This window comes from Bombyx mandarina, chromosome 26, assembly GCF_030267445.1.
Source record: "Bombyx mandarina strain Sakado chromosome 26, ASM3026744v2".
Taxonomy (NCBI): domain Eukaryota; kingdom Metazoa; phylum Arthropoda; class Insecta; order Lepidoptera; family Bombycidae; genus Bombyx; species Bombyx mandarina.
In genome coordinates this window covers 943,917-960,775 of record NC_143232.1, presented here as the reverse complement: position 1 = coordinate 960,775, position 16,859 = coordinate 943,917, and the positions used below count along the sequence as shown (strand labels likewise).

General features: G+C 40.4%; 2 protein-coding genes and 1 long non-coding RNA gene across 3 annotated transcripts in view; 2 read left to right on the top strand and 1 right to left on the bottom strand.

Moving 5' to 3' along the window:
- Positions 1–8,275, top strand: part of Oga (O-GlcNAcase) — a 31,336-nt gene extending 23,061 nt beyond the window's left edge. The window contains exon 22 of the mRNA XM_028187780.2: positions 331–8,275. Within this exon, the coding sequence (XP_028043581.2) occupies positions 331–455 (125 nt within the window). The 3' untranslated portion in view covers positions 456–8,275. The remainder of the gene's footprint in view (positions 1–330) is intronic.
- Positions 8,276–10,063: 1,788 nt separating this feature from the next.
- Positions 10,064–15,850, bottom strand: LOC114253042 (uncharacterized). Its single transcript, XM_028187783.2, has 4 exons — positions 15,519–15,850; positions 13,825–14,531; positions 11,134–11,473; positions 10,064–10,203 (listed from the first exon to the last, which is right to left on the bottom strand). Exons 1-4 carry the CDS (start codon positions 15,648–15,650, stop codon positions 10,135–10,137), a joined length of 1,248 nt encoding a protein of 415 aa, XP_028043584.2. The 5' UTR covers positions 15,651–15,850; the 3' UTR covers positions 10,064–10,134.
- LOC149499748 (uncharacterized) overlaps positions 10,229–16,859 on the top strand; it is a 143,827-nt gene continuing 137,196 nt past the window's right edge. The window contains exon 1 of the long non-coding RNA XR_016325507.1: positions 10,229–10,344. This is a non-coding gene — a long non-coding RNA (uncharacterized LOC149499748). The remainder of the gene's footprint in view (positions 10,345–16,859) is intronic.

Below are 16,859 nucleotides of genomic sequence, written 5' to 3'. Positions count from 1 at the left end.
CACTGGGGCGGATGTCAGCAAATCTTATCTCCCCTTACTGAACCTTTGCTCGCCTACCTGCCCTGGTGAAACTACCTAAGCTGATAGCCTTGAGAGGCTATTTCAGCGTGACCTTAACTAGTAAGTGAGCTCACGGGGCTCAAACCTGACGACGTTGCTAACACGAACCCTAGCAAGAGCCGTGCTTCGCAGAATCTACCGCCGGACCGGAAACGCGACCCACTGAGAAGATCCGACGAGAAACTCAGTGGGCTGTGTCTGAGGGTTAACGGACTACCAGTAACCCTTCAGTCCAACAAAATCGTAATGATGTGGTCACCATGTTCCCAGGAGCGAACGGCGTCCACACGACAGTGAGCGCGGCGGACACGCAGCTTCAGCAGTTTTACAGCAAGCTGGGCTTCGTGGAGGTGTCCCGGGCCCGGGGACAGCTCTACCTGGCGCGCCCGCTCTAGCGCCAACAGTTCGTCTTCCGGGGACCCACGCTGCTCTGAACTGCCACTCCAAATCCGCGCTACCATAAGAAGCTATATCCAATTTTCTACCCAAAACCCCCCCTCCCTGACTGTCACCTGATATTAACAACGTCAGAAACGGATATCATGAAAACGCAAATCCAAAGAAACACAAGGTTAGATCTAATTTTCCTAAAATATCTCTTAGGCGACTCCGTGACTTTTTTTTTGAAGTATTAATCGCTATAATTAAAAATGTATTAAAAATTGTCTTATAAGTTATTATATCAAATACAAAAGTGCCAATTAAGAGATCATAGATCGAACCTTATGCTTCGAATGAAGAACTATAAAACATCAGAATTAATCATAATATCTTATGTTTCTGTGTTTTTTATCAACACAACCATATCCCCTCTCTTTGAGTACGTTATTGTATACACAAGAAGCTGTTTTTGTTTTCTTCTACGAAACTACTCGCAAGATGACGCTGTTATTTTTAATCGCATCGTTGCCATTTTTATTGCTATCTCTCTCACACTCTAGTAATACCCGTCCCACTCGCACTTTAGTAGTCATAACGTAATGATCCATTATATTGTCTATTCAAACTTCAAATATAAATATTATTTTAGAGGGAACAAAATCTAAAATGTTTTTAACTCGGTCGTTACTAGACGCATTTAAAAACCTCCTATTCTAATTATACTACGAGAAATTGAATATTTTGGTAAAAAAAAGAAACCTGAAAAATGGCAACACCTTTATTAAACATTCATAACAAGGACAATTACTAATGTCTTGGGAATATTTTTCCTGTGGGAATACCTGTGCAGTAAGGCGTGTCTAGTCGTGCCTTCACACCAGAAATAACGACTGCTTAGAGACAGAAATAGGCAGGACAGTATTTCCTATCCGTGCTGGCTTATAAGACTACATTTAATAATGCAAATTATACTTTTAGCGCATTTGACTTTTGTTGTATGTACAATGTTAATTTTATAGCATTTAACCAGTCTCTTGTTTTTTTACACAAATTCTTTTCTTAACATATTTATGTATCTAATATCGTTACAAACCTGATGCTAAACTCTGATATTTTGAATATCAATACAAATTATTTTACATCATGTATATACTGGTATATGTTGATAGGTATATAGAATTTAGACTAAAATTATTTCTGTACATTTCAATTCGGTTTCAACACAAACTACCCTCATCGGAGATAAAATAAATCAGGAGAATCGACCGCGCAAACACTGTATATTCTTTAGTAATAAGTTTAATAAATTTATAAAAATATATAGTACAGAAAATGTTATTAAAATGGTTTTTTTTTGTTCACCGTAATATATATACAGGATGTTCTATAAACCATCTCAGTAAGAAGACGGATTGGCTTTTTCTCTTCCTATTTGCTGGTAGCTTTTTTTAACGCTGGGGAATCGATTTGCGGATACCCGATCGAGGGGGGTAACGGACCGGGTTATGTCGGACTCCGGCGCCTCCAGAGAGAGGGAGGGATGAGTAGGACCGAAGTCCTCCACCTCCCCCAATATCTCATAGGAGACTGTGTCTTGAAAAAGGCCCGCGAGGCACTTGACCCGCAGAATCGACTACCAACTAAACCCCATCGAGCTCCACCATACCGGCTATATGAAGCTTACGGTACCGCAGTGCGCACAGAACTGGTAACCTTGAGGTCTATTCCAGCTACGTCTAGACCGGTAGGTGAGCTCACGGGATCAACCTGAGAGACCTTGCTAACACTGGCCCTAGCAAGAGCAGTGCTTCGCTGAATCCACCACTGGATCGGAGTCGCCACCCACTGAGAAGATCCGGCGAAAAACTCAGTGGGCTATGTCTATGAATTGAGTTGCACTTTGAGAGCAGAACCGGAGATTGGTATGCCTAAAACCATCGAGGGTGGATCGGGAGGATCTGAAATGACGTGTCCAGGGCGGCCGAGGCTGTGTGTCGCCCGCCGATGTCGGTCGGGCGGGAGTAATTTACGCGTCAGTGTGTGAGTTTTTTAACGTTCTCGATAGCGTAAAAGTTAACTCAAATTTGTATGCAGTTGGAACAGCGCCCCTAGCGGCAAACGTAGGTAAATACTCCAACTCCATACAAATTTGAGTTAACTTTCACGCTATCAAGAACGTTAAAAGAGTCGAACTAAGCACAAAGCTTATAAAATTCCATCGAATTCTTAACTGAACGGTTGACTGCACACACGTATTACATCTGCACGAGATGCGAAACTAAATCGATGACAAACAAACAAACAGGCCGCCGACACCGCCCGCGCGGCTCCTTTTGTAATGATCAAAGATGAAAGGATCGTGGCAATGCAACATTTCCCCGTAAAAACGAGTGAGCTTTTGCCAACTAAATAATCAGTTACTTCGGTTTCTTTAACTTTTACGCTATCGAGAACGTTAAAAAACTCGCTTTAAGGACATTAACGCGTCACATCTAGTTTATTGTCGACTACCTTCGTTTGACATTGACTTGATGGTACTAAAGATAATACTAAATGATTAGTATTTATGTTTTGGTTCGGTTAATGTACATTAAAGTTTGAGCTGCAAGGTAATTGCCGTTGATATTAAAACTTATACAGCTACATCCGAAACTGTGTGTACTTTGTTTTATAGGCTCCTAAATCTTCGTATAATCATGATAGCGAATAAATAATGAATCATATATTTAACGAAATTAAAAAAAAAACACGTATGGCACTCGGGTACTGCCGCGGTAAAGCTATCGCATAGCATTTCTTATCAACTTATGAAATTATAATTAGACAATAATAATTTAATATTAGAACAATAATAAAATAAGCCCACGCTATATTTATAAACATTAACAAAAGCAAAACATAAACTGTCCCCTTCACACTCATAAGTTAGACCGCGCGAGAGAGAGATGGGCAGACTTTTCTTGTTGCGCATGCAGTGCGACGTCACGCCGCGCGCTTAATCACAAACACTACTACACAAGCGCTACGTGTGAATGTGTTGAACGTGAGCTACATGGTAGGTGGAATGGGGTGTTAGGTTTTATTTTCGTTACGGAATTTCTTGATTCGGTCGCCGCGCTCAAAGCCCTCGATAAAAGTTATGCAATAGCTTAAAAAAACGGTTTGGCTTAACCTAGTTGTGATTTAAGACTGAATATGGATACATAACGAAGCCGAGGTACTATTCGTAACTTATCTTCGGTTGTGCTTTCTTTCGCGCGTCTTAAACCTTATCAAGAGCGCTGATACGGTTTATTTTCGCGTTTATCAGTGGTTACTCAGTGGGTCGCGTTTCCGATCCAGTAGTAGATTCTGCGAAGCACTGCTCTTGCTAGAGCTAGTGTTAGCAACGCTCCGGTTTGAGCCCCGTGAGCTCACCTACATGTTAGGGTGAAGCTGAAATAGCCTCTCAAGGCTATCAGCTTAGGTAGATAAAAAGGTAATTTATGGTTAGTTAAAGAAAACTGTTCTGTTTGCCTACATTTGCCGCTAAGGTGGCTGTTCATACAAATTTGAGTTAACTTTTACGCTATCGAGAACGTTAAAAAACTCGCACAAAGCACACTGAAAGTGTACGATCACGTGTGTTCGTTTGGCAGCGTTTTAGACATGTCAATGGTACAACTCGGTTTGAAGTCATCGAAAGCTCAGAATTAAATGAAGTAAAATTACGATCTCACGTGATTGGCGCCACCCGCCTTGAAGTATGAGGTCGAGTCTCAATTTCTTTTTCAGGTCGAGTCTCAATTTTTTTTTTTTACTGCCTCATCTAAGAATCCATTTGATGTTGCAATTGCAATCGGACTCCATTGACGTTATATATAAATACATACATTTGGTAGGTGCTATTAACAGATTCTCCCGATGGGAGAAGTCCTTTGAAGCAGATATAGTGCTATGCGTTCTTCAAGACCGAGGTCAGGTCTGGGTAAGCACGAAGAACTTTAATGTAAAGTATTAAAGATGTAACTTAATAATTATTAGGGAAAATATGTGAAATGTTAATTACGAGATACCGTTGAAGTGATTTATACGAAAATCTATAGTATTACAGTGGTGATGTTTATTCTTGTAAATTTCAACAAGATGTAGTGTTGCCAGTCGCACACGAATATTAGTGTTGTCACTCTTAAAAGTGATATGCCAAAAAAAAAACACACTTCATTAAACATAATAAGACACTATTCAAGTAATATGATGACAATCATACAAATTGTTGTATTATTGTAAGTAAATTTTATAATTTTAAAAAGTTGTAGATACGAAAATGACGTCTACTTAAATATTTGTTATGGCGTTTCGTGAAAAAAAAAATACAATCAATCTATTAAAAATAATTCGCAAATCAAAACATGTGTATCATTCGAATAGATTTTCTCGATGATTAATTTAAAAAAAAGGTACCTGAACGAACAGTGTATTAAAAAGTGTCCTCCAAAAGGGAGCCAATTAAGATGTCGCCATAGTAGCGAGTTAAAAGATTTGAAAGACCGCCATAAACTACCAATCACAATTCATTTCAACCCAGCACACTTCACTCTGTTTAAAACCGCTATATTAATATTGTTACGCGCTGGGGTTCGGGATAAATAAATGTTCCACCAAAGTACAACTAAAAACTCTATTCAACACTTAGAACACTCAACAAACACTTTAAAACTTTCAATTCGCTTGTTCCGCTTCGCTTCAGGTTTTTTTTTATTTTATTTTTTATTGCCTATATGTGTGGACGAGCTCACAGCACACCTGATGTTACGTAATTACTAGAACCCATAGACATCTACAACGTAAATGCGCCACACACCTTGAGATATAAGTTCTAAGGTCTCAGTATAGTTACAACGGCTGCCCCACCCTTCAAACCGAAACGCATTACTGCTTCACGGCAGAAATAGGCGAGGCGGTGGTACCTACCCGTGCGGACTCACAAGAGGTCCTACCACCAGTAATTACGCAAATTATAATTTTGCGGGTTTGATTCTTATTACACGCTGTTATTCCTTCACCGTGGAAGTCAATCGTGAACAATTGTTAAGTACGTATTTTATTAGAAAAATTGGTACCCGCCTGCGGGATTCGAACACCGTTGCATCGCTATATACGAATGCACCGGACGTCTTATCCTTTAGGCCACGACAACTTCAGGTGATCCGTTTGCTGTTTCGCTTCGAGTAGTTCCGATTACTGACTGATTGCGTGCCATCTCTGCAACGCTTTTATAGCCGATACCACATCCCTAGAATTATCGAGAATATTCCACACATTTCGAGTACCGTGTTTCCGCTATGTGACAATAGATGGCGTACTTCTCGAGCGTTCTAGGTGCTAATAGATCCTTCGATATTCGTCCGACTATTCGGCGATAGATGGCGTTACTCTTACCGGCGTAACAATATCATTTCCACTACTCCTACACAAGCGCGATTTCGGTGTCTTCCAACAATATCTTGGTGTTTACAAGCGGACACTTATTTAACTTGTCCACTATTCAAGATGATACTGCTTACCTCTACCCTCCATATTAATAAGACATCCGAAAACATTGCCATAGCTGTCCGTTATCTGATTAGAGTTTAGTTTACCGTAAAGTCTGCAAACTAAAAAGAGCAATGGACTCTTCCGTATTCTGAAACGGTAATAAAGATCTAACTTAAGTCGAACTTGCGACAAGTTTAGAGAAGAGTCGGAACAAAACCGATAAATCACATTTTGGTTGGGAAACACAAATTGTTTTGACTAAGGATTCATAATTTAAATATGAACGAAGTTTACCAGTTTATTGGTGTCGCAAGCACAGCTTGGACTAATTACACAGATTATTACTAATTTATGTGTGCACTGGATTTATCGGTACAAGTTGGATTTTAAGATGGTTTCAGACCTGTACTAAAACTACAGAGTGCCATCATTAAAAAGTAAAATCAAAATGTTATCCATCAGTTTTATTAGAAGTTTAAATTGATAACCCGCAATAGTTGAAGAATGATTCTTATTACATTTCGTGTAATATATGGAACATAGGTATCTTAAATTTTTTGCATAGCGATCACAACACATGTGTATACCTATTTACACTTATTTAAAACATATACTTTCTTAAATCATTATACATATTTAAACAAAATTCTTCGAAGTATATTTAGTTTTTTATTGTTTCCGCTGAAAACGTATTAAATTCGAATTTTTCGACATAAATGGGTGTACACATTGATAGCTAAGCGACGCGGCGTGTCATATATACATATAAATAAAATTGGAGTGTCTGTCTGTAATATTGAAATAACATAACCGCTTTTTACTACATGCATAAATATACGGTACATACACATTTTTTTTTATTTTTGTCTGTCTGTTGGACCGCTGGACCGATTTTGGCGAGACTTTTACTGATAGGTAGCTGATGATATAAGGAGTAACTTACGTTCCTTTTTGTAAACTAGTTTCGCCCTGCGGCGTCACCCGCAGTACGACAATAACCGCGGATAACTCAGCTATCAATAATAATTTAATGTTTCCGAAGCGTAGCAAGGGCGGGTCGCTAATTTAAAATAAAAACGTCTGTAATATATCAATCGGTCCGACTCTGTTGTGACCATGTTGACAAAAGAAAATTATAATTAATTGCCTTCGAAAAACTTCGCACGAAACGCGTGAAAATGATCTAGAAAGTTTCGATGTAAAAACAGTGTAATATACATTTTTATAGATCCGTGTGCTTAGTGCGAGTTTTTTAACGTTCTCGATAGCGTAAAAGTTAGCTCATATTTGTATGGAATGGGATCGTTTGCGTACGTTTGCCGCTAGGGGCGCTGTACCAATTGCATACAAAATTGGCTTAACTTTTACGCTATCGACAACGTTAAGAAACTCGCACTAAGCACACCGATAGCCAGTGTGATACTGTCGACTCTTGACCGAAACCATTCGTGTCTAATTAAAGCCTGCTTCACTCTCGCATAAGCGTTTTAGTCATTAATATCATAAAGCATTATTAGATTATTTGAAAGTTCCTTTATATTATAGACTTTTATAAATTATCCCCATAGAATATTATGTAAAGTTAAACGTTTTTTGTGATTTCGTTAGGCAGCAATGTTTTATTTGCTTCAGTTTGGCCATATTGCTTTACATAGGTGTACGTAGTTTGTGAAGTAACACGGCTTCATCGAAAATTATGTTAGTTTTTTTGTTTTCTGCATGTACGGTCAACGTACATGCAGAATATATATTTAATAATTCTAGAACAATAATGATTAAAAGTTTTTCGTCAATATTTATTTATATAGAGAGGTGAAGGGCTATTTGCTTTAAGCAATATTTATCTTTGTAATTAAAGGTGCGTTTTATTTGGTATCAGCATCAACAGTTCGATGTTTTTAATTGAACTTCAGTTAAGCTTACTCCATTCAATCAGCTGAAGAAGTTTTTTTGTTATGTAAATTTTTCATAATTTTAATTTTTAAATGGCTCCCCTGTAAAGTTGCAAAAATCTCGCTTAAACCAAATAAGCTTTCGCCCCTTTGATACTACAACCGGGGACATATTTTGTTTGTCAAAATCTGTACTGTTTAGATATATGTATGTCTAATTTTCAGTTAATTCTTATTAATTGCTGCATTACGTATTTTTGTAAACGTCAAATTAATATGAATAAATATGTATAATGTATGTTTATAGGTTTATAAGTCATTTTTGTATTCACGTAATCTTTATTTAAGATTAACTATAATATTATGTTACACGGAGGACGCCATTGTCGGTGACAGCAAGCAATAAAGTTTTCTATACTTTAAAATTCAATCTTTTTAATAACATAAATCTTATATTATTATTTAACAAGGAAAAAAAACGAAAACAAAGCATCTATGGAAAAAAAAAACCTACCTGTGCTGGTAGCCTTGAGAGGCTATTTCAGCTTTACCCTAACGTGTGTAGGTGAACTCACGGGATTCAAACCGGAGTGTTGCTAACACTGACCCTAGCAAGAGCAGTGCTTCGCAGAATCTACCTTGACGAGGACGGTGACCGGTGCTTGTGGTGCCTAAAAGCACCGTTAATGGATCAGGAGGATCCGTAATGACGTGCTTTGGGCGACGTCGACGGTTTCCCATTCGGTCTACAGGATCGGGTATGTAGTTTCCAGCGGCCACGACAAGAGGGTTCTCATGTCGTATGGAAAAAAATCTCATTTAGTGTTTATAACATCAATGATACAAAAAGGGAAGGCGGGGTCAATGACCTTGACCGAAGGCGCCGTCTGTGTGTTCGACCCGGGCAACTCGAGTGCGGCCGTTGATCCCCGAGTTTGGACATATTACATTGCGTATTCGTAAATGATAATTATATTCAGTTTCTTTTTTTTGATTTCCCTTGTAGGCAGACGAACACACGGCCTACCTGATGGTGAGGGGTTACCGTCGCCCATGGCCTTCAGCAATGCTAGGGGCAGAGCCAAGCCGCTGCCTACTAAGCTTTCTTTTACTTGCCTACTTTCTTTTAATTAGTACACTTTTACCAGACTACAGTTGTTACTACAAAGTCCGAAGTGGTGGACTTACCTCATCAGGAATACTGCAAAAGGTCTCATAAATGAGTTTGCAAAATGGTCTCAAGTAGAAAGAGATGGAGGGACATCGTAGGCGACAGATCTGCCCCTTCTTTTTTTCTACCTATTCTCTGATAACCTAAGAGGCTAGTCTAGCTAGTCTTTTGCGGTAGGCAGCGGCTTGGCTCTGCCCCTGGCATTGCTGAAGTCCATGGGCGACGGTAACCACTCACCATCAGGTGGGCCGTATGCCCGTCTGCCTACAAAGGCAATAAAAAAAATAAAAAAAAAAAAAAAAAAAGCTAGACCAGTTCCGAGGCAACGTAACGATTACTACTCTGTCAAGAGTGAAAGGATTAAGAAGAAAGAAGAAACCAGAGTACTGTGTTCCATGAGTTACCGTCTAAATCTGGACCGTATCGGAATCCACTGTAATACACCCGTATAATTTATTGCCATATTTAAATAGTAAAGAGATTTATGGCAATAAAAAATACGTTTAGAAAACGAAATCAAAATTTATCGTGGTTGTTAGAGTCGCGGAGAGTGAGAGAAGTGAACATTTACTTACGGCAATCGATCTGCAGTCTGCAATATCAATCATATAATATAATGGTTGCCCCAATCTCCAATCAGAACGGACATTTAGGACAAAATGTTGGTAATCACCCGTGCATGCTTACAATACACCTATCAGTAAAAATATGAAACATTTGACGAGTCATGATAATATATCATCATCTTAGGCCTTACAACCCAGGGTGGGCCTTAAGCCTCATCCAGTATGTCTCTCCAGACTGCTCTGTTCAGAGCTTTCTGCTTGCAGCTCCTGACACCCATAACTTCGAGATCGTGCTTTACGCCATCTAACCATCAGAGTTTGGGCCTGCCACAACTTCTGCGGCCCTCTGGTTTGCCATAGAGCAGTTTTATTGGCATTCTGGTCTCCTTCATTCGAATTACATGTCCTTCATGAAAATATAGCTTACATATTTCATAAATAAAATGATTAAATCGAAAAATAAATAAGACAATAGGTATGTAAGTAAGTAGTATTTATTACACGAATCACAATCACGATTTTGGATGAAATTAAATTTAGATTATATTCAATCCGCTTCGACCGATTGAGTGTTTGTTGTAGACAACTCCATTAGCTTCTGTTTAATCTCGGTTATCTGGAATATTGCGAAATTAATCTACATATATATAAAAATGAATTGCTGTTCGTTAGTCTCGCTAAAACTCGAGAACGGCTGGACCGATTTGGCTAATTTTGGTCTTGAATTATTTGTGGAAGTCCAGAGAAGGTTTAAAAGGTAGATATATATGAAAACTCTCGGAATTAAATAAAAATAACAATTTTGTTTTTCCTTTGATGTGTCCCCCATCGGACGGATTCCTTTTGTTTGTTTTAAGTTTATTTTATACACAATTTTAGGTCTTTTATTTATCGATTGGGGCACTACGAAGTCTGGCGGGTCAGCTAATCAAATATAAAAGCAATAACTTGCCTAATTGAACCAAAGATAAATTAGTAGATTTTAAAATTTAGTGTTGATACTGTAAGGAAATCAGCTACATTAATCGATATCATTCGAAAAAACTCCGATTAATACAAATAAAATTACTTTTTAGGTGTAGGTATAGTAGGTGAGCTCACGGGGCCCAAACCTGACGACGTTGCTAACTAGCCCTAGCAAGAGCGGTGCTTCACAGAATCTACCACCGGATCGGTAACGTGATCCACTGAGAAGACCCGGCGAGAAACTCAGTGGGCTGTGTCTGAGGGCGCGAGCGCCTCTAAAGGAGACCTAACAACTCAAGAGCAGCTGCTTCGCCAATGAAATAATTATCAAGACATCGTTACATACTGGTAACGATGTGGACCTCTTGTGAGTCCGCCACTCTGCCTATTTCTGCCGTGGAGCAGTAATGCGTTTCGGTTTGAAGGGTGGAGCAGCCGTTGTAACTATACTGAGACCTTAGAACTCATCTCTCGAGGCGGGTGGCGCATTTACGTCGTAGATGTCTATGGGCTCCAGTAACCACAACACCGGGTGGGCTGTGAGCTCGTCCAGTCAACTAAGCAATAAAAAACAACGTACCTTCTGGATCTCATTAAGCAAGACTTTTTGTTCCGTCCTCGGGGTCATACCCTCCCTGTTGAGGTCAATAGCTTCGAGGTTCTCAAACAGCTGCTTTATTTTCATGGCTAGGTGCACGTCATTATTCGTTTTCCTCGGTACAGTCAGCTTGGACTTACGCAGCAAGCGTCTCTTGTATTTGTCGGGCAAGTCTTTCTCAATGTCTTCTCTCGTTAAGAAGGTCATGTAATCCGGATTAGTGTCGTATGGGTAAGATTTAGGATCGAGTCTGTATGTGCAGGCCGCGCTCTGTTTGCTGTGTCGATAATTTTGACGCCATTTTTTTAGGAGCTCGGCGTTTCTGATGATTTAACGTGTAATTAGATTCATTTTTGCATTACATAGAAATTATTTAATTTAAAAAAATAGTAGTAGGTAGTGTGCCTACTTTTGTACGATGACGTCAATGTTCAAGACCCTATATAAATGTGTATTATTGAAGACTTGCCTGTGCATTATGAAACAACAGTCATGTTACTAGTAGTTTAAATTTAATTCTGCAGAGGACTCGGCGGAGAGGGAGAGGTTTGCTAGGAACCGGCAAAGTTTCTCCTATTTACTGGACCTCTTGTGAGTCCGCACTGGTAGGTACCATCACCCTGCCTATTTCTGCCGAGAAGCAGTAATGCGTTTGGGTTTGAAGGGTGGGACAACCGTTGTAACTATACTTGAGACCTTAGAACTTATATCTCAAGGTGTGCGGCGGCATTTACGTTGTAGATATGTATGGGCTCCAGTACCCACTTAACATCAGGTGGACCGTGAGCTCGACATACCAACTAAATAAAAAATAAAAAAAGTTGGTACGAACATAATACGTAAAACTCTCTCTCTCTCTCTCTGAGAAAACTTTGGCACGGTTCGCATAGTTGCACTAGCTATGTTCGAGTGATTACTGGTGGCCCGGAGCCCTTCCCAGTTTTACCAGGGCAACTGGAAGTTTGCTGAAGGAACTTGGTCAAACTTCGGCCACCCGCCCGCGCACCCTCGAGGCTACGGTGCCATGGCCAGGTTTTGTGACCTGGTCATGGCGTCACGTGAGGCTGAGGAGCGCGAAAGGAAGTGGGATCCTTCTTCAGCACCTCAGGGCAGAAGGCGGGGTGGGCGGCGCGGCGTGAAGCTCCCTTCAGCCCCCGTAGGGACTGTCGGGTGCCGGGTGCGGTGGCGCCTGGTACTCGACTGTCGGTGCGGTGGTGAGGCGGTGCTTTTTTTTCCTACCTAAGCTGGTAGCCTAGAGAGGCTATTCCAGCGTAACCGTAACTAGTAGGTGAGCTCACGGGGCTCAAACCTGACGACGATGCTAACACGAACCCTAGCAAGAGCCGTGCTTCCGAGAATCTACCTCCGGATCGGAAACGCGACCCACTGAGAAGATCCGGGGAGAAACTCAGTGGGCTGTGTCTGAGAGTTAATTTACTCGTCGAGCCCTTCGTCGCAAGCGACGGGTTCGACGAGAACGGTGACCGGTGCTTGAAGTACCTAGAAGCACCGTTAGTGGATCGGGAGGATCCGAGATGACGTGTTTTGGGCGACGTCGACTGCTTTCCATTCTGTCCGCAGGATCGGGAATGTAGTTACCGGCGGCCACGATGAGAGGGTTCTCGTGTCGTGCCGCTTTATCGAAGTGGCGCATCGACGCCGACTGTAAATACTTACTGATGGACTCTAAGTCCAGGTCGTCATGGAGGTCGACGTTCCCGACGAACCACGGGGCTCCGACGGCTATCCTGCAAAAACGGGATTGAATGATTTGGAATGATTTTAAGTGTATGCGGGCCGCGTGAGCGAATACTACACTTGCATAGGTCATGACGGGGCGTATGCAAGTTTTGTAGAGTGTCACCTTATTTCTAAGGGACATTTTACTTCGCCTGCATATCATCGGGTAGAGAGCGGTGCAAGGTGGCTCCTGTGCGCCGCCCACGGTGTGTCTCCCGAGACTACGTCCTTCGGGATATTCCCGGAGATGAAATCCCGTCTTATCATCAGGACGGGTACCGGCGAAGGCGGACATTCGGCGCGCATTGCGGTACCGTAGGTCTGGTGTAGCCGGTGTGCTGGAGCTCGATGGGGCTTAGTCGGTAGTTGGTTTTGCGGGGCGAACGCCTCGCGCGCCTTTGGGAAGGCGTAGTCTCCTGCGAGGAATTCGGGGAGGTTGAGGACCTTGGCTCTCCTCGTCTTCCTCTTCCTCTCGGGAGGCGCCAGAGTCCGTCATAACCCGTAAAAAAAAGGTGGGCGAGCAAGGCCTCAGCCAAAAGGGGTGGGATTTGCTAACAGCTATCCGAGCGCCTTCAAAGGAGACCTAACAACTGAAGAATGGCTGCTTCGCGAATAAATCTACTACCGGATCGGAATCTGCTGAGAAGATCCGGCGAGAAACTCAGCGGGCTGGTGTTTAGGTTAGGTTGCACGTCGAACTAACTCTTTGCCGAGTTCGACAAGTACGGTTACCGGGGACTCTACTCCTAGTATTAGAGCTAAAGGTGTCTAATGTAAGGGTTATTGGATCTGATGGATCCTTAAGGACGTGAACTTATCACTTAAGCGAAAGCGTATAATTTTAGTGAGTTGAAATAAAAATCTAGATTTAAAAAAAACACTATCCCTTATTGTTGTTCGCAAACCGTCTACGTTATAAATAATAATACTTACTTTCTCTCCTGCAAGATTTTATCTCTTTTAACCATCAATTCTTTATGTTTCTTAAGCGCACGCTCTTTTAAATAATTAGTTTTTATCTTCTCGTTTTGGATGTCTACGTTGTCAGCTCTCAGTGCTTTTAAGTATTTGGCGCTCTGAGTGTACGACAGTATCGATTTGGTCCTACTTTTCGGTAGTTTGGGACATTTCCCTTTGATTTTCGCGTAATATTCCTCATCGGAATCATAGAGTTCCTTTTCGCTGAATTGAACCGACAAGCATTTCAATTTACCGCCGTGAACCGAATTAAAACTGGCCAGTTCCGGTTTCGAAGAGTCCCTATTGTTCTCCTCGTAGGTACCGATCGCATCATCGGAGCCTACCGATTGCGAGCGAGCAAATATATTCTCAATATATTTCTCGTGTAAATAGGTTATGATTTTCCGAGTTCCCGCCATTATTATCTCTCGAGGCGGATACATAAGTGGATTTCCCGCCAGTTGCAATACTTTTAATATAACCACAGAACCTAGCTCGTTTGGTAATGACGTTAATTTGTTGTTTTGTAATAATAAATGCGTTAGGCATTGATGACTTTGTATTGTCACAGGTAGGTCGGTAAGGATGTTATCTCTCAAATCGAGATACATTAAAGCGGGTAGTGATGGGAAGAATTCGTCCGGTAGGGTCTTGATTTTGTTGTTTTGCAGGTATAGCACCTGAAAATTAATAACAATACTGACTAAATTGGCTGCTTGTCTACGTATTGTTAATAAATTCTCAAAAATGCTGTTCACTTTTTTCCTTTATTAAATATAAACTATACCAAACTTGGTGATATCCACAAGATAACTATCAAATGGGAATAAAATTACGTTACAATTCTCACACTATCTTTTTTTCATATCTAATCTAGTACCCTAGAGATAGAAAAAGGAAACGAGGCAGACTGATTCGGAGTTGGGAAGACGAGATAAAGACGGTAGCAGGAAAACTATGGACAAGGAAAGCTCTAAGCCGAGTAGAGTGGAAAGAAATAGAGGAGGCCTTTGCCAAAGTAGGGCAAACAGACGAAGTTGTGGATGTCATCGACTCGGCAGAGTCGTTAATTTAAGTTTATTATTTGTAAATATCCTTTGCGTCTGAATAAAGGCTTTTATTATTATTATTATTATACCTGACTTGGTGATATCCACAAGATAACTATCAAATGGGAATAAAATTACGTTACAATTCTCACACTTTTTTTTTACCCTACCTATTCTAGTAACCTCGAAGGGTTATTTTAGATTCACCGAACTAGTAAGTAAGCTCACGGGGCTCCAACCTAACGTCGTTGCTAACACTAACCCTAGCAAGAGCAATGCTTCTAGCACCGGATCGGAAACGCGACCCACTCAGAAGATCCAGCGAGAAACTAGTGGGCTGAGTCTGTGGGTTCATTTACTCGCCGAGCCCTTCGTGGCAAGCGACGGGTTCGATGAGAACAACGACCTTTGCTTAGGATGCCTAAAAGCACCATTAGTGAATCGGAAGGATCCGAAATGACGCGTTTTGGGCGCCGTCGACTGTTTACCATTCGGTCCGCAGGATCGGCAATGATCACACCATAGTGACCACAATAAATACACGTACCTATCTAATAAAATAAAATTCCGAAATACATACAATAGTAAGGTATTGTTTCATTTTCCGTAGGCACTTACACATAGAAGCAATCGATTTTCAATTTCTGGCACGAACTCTATAGCCTGATTCGATAAATTACACGTTTTCGTGTCATTTAAATCCTCTTCGTAAATATTCAAGCCTAACGATGATTCCGAATCAACCGACATAGTTTACTTCATAAAATCATTTGTGTAACTCTCCGTGTATCGAGTATTTCAATGGTGTATTATGTTTTGTCAATAACATGCGTTGCCAAAGAAAACTGACAACATCATATTAATCATAGATAATACACTTAATATTTATACTTCAGTGATTTAGGATAATTATGATGATGACTTTAATCACTACCAAAGAGTATGACAGAGACTATTGATTTACATTTTGCGCAAAAACGAAAGTATGTGGTGAATGGTTTTTTTTTTCACACACAGCACTAGCAACGGGAGACATCCCTAAGAAAAAGACAGGCTGTCAGATTGAGGGATAAAATATCATGGATAAAAATTTGTGTTCAACGTTTTTAAAAGGTTGAAAGATAAAAAGCTAATTGATTGTTAATATATGCGATTTTAAGGTGCGTGTGGAATAAATAAGTGCTTCCTATACTGCAGTTTGAGTTCAATCTGCAACGACGACAGTTGACAACATAATATTTCCTAAAAGTATTTAAGTTTCTCGTCAACAATAAAAAGAACGCTATAATCGTTATAAATTGCGATTATTATTTAAGATGATCATTAGAACAATTTTTAGTTAAGTTTTAGTTACATAGGTACTAATTAGATTAATTGTTAGGCTAGAATGAATGGGTGGCCTTTCTTTTTCCATAATATTTCACTTGACTTCTTGCCAGTGCTGCCAGCATAGAGTTTATAAAAATCTTCAATAATGTTAAGGAAAAACAGAGCGAAATGAAATGAAGTTGGTTTATTTCAAATTTTAATCAGTAACGTACCGGTACAGTGATGAGAATTCACTGAAATTTCAGAAGGCTTTTTGGAGGACAAGAAATCGCAGGACAGAAAACCACGTCCCATGGCTTAGTTCATTTCTTCATACCTGTACCCTTTCACAAATGCTAAACGGTTAATAAGCCACCATTAAGAAGCATTTAAGCTTAAAGAAACACTAAATTAACAAAATTAAACAGTTCACACTGTTTATCTACATACCTACCGATATAGTGCACACACATGTTGACAAGTAGCATTAATGAAAAGTACAAAAGATGGGATAAGCGCGTGAGTAAAAAAGATAGCTATAATTGGAACGATTGCACTTGTTATATTAATAATGCATTTGTTTAGACGCGACTAAAGACGAAACGTGCCAATTGGCCTGTTTTCGAGTCTTCACTTGACGTGCGCTTGAAA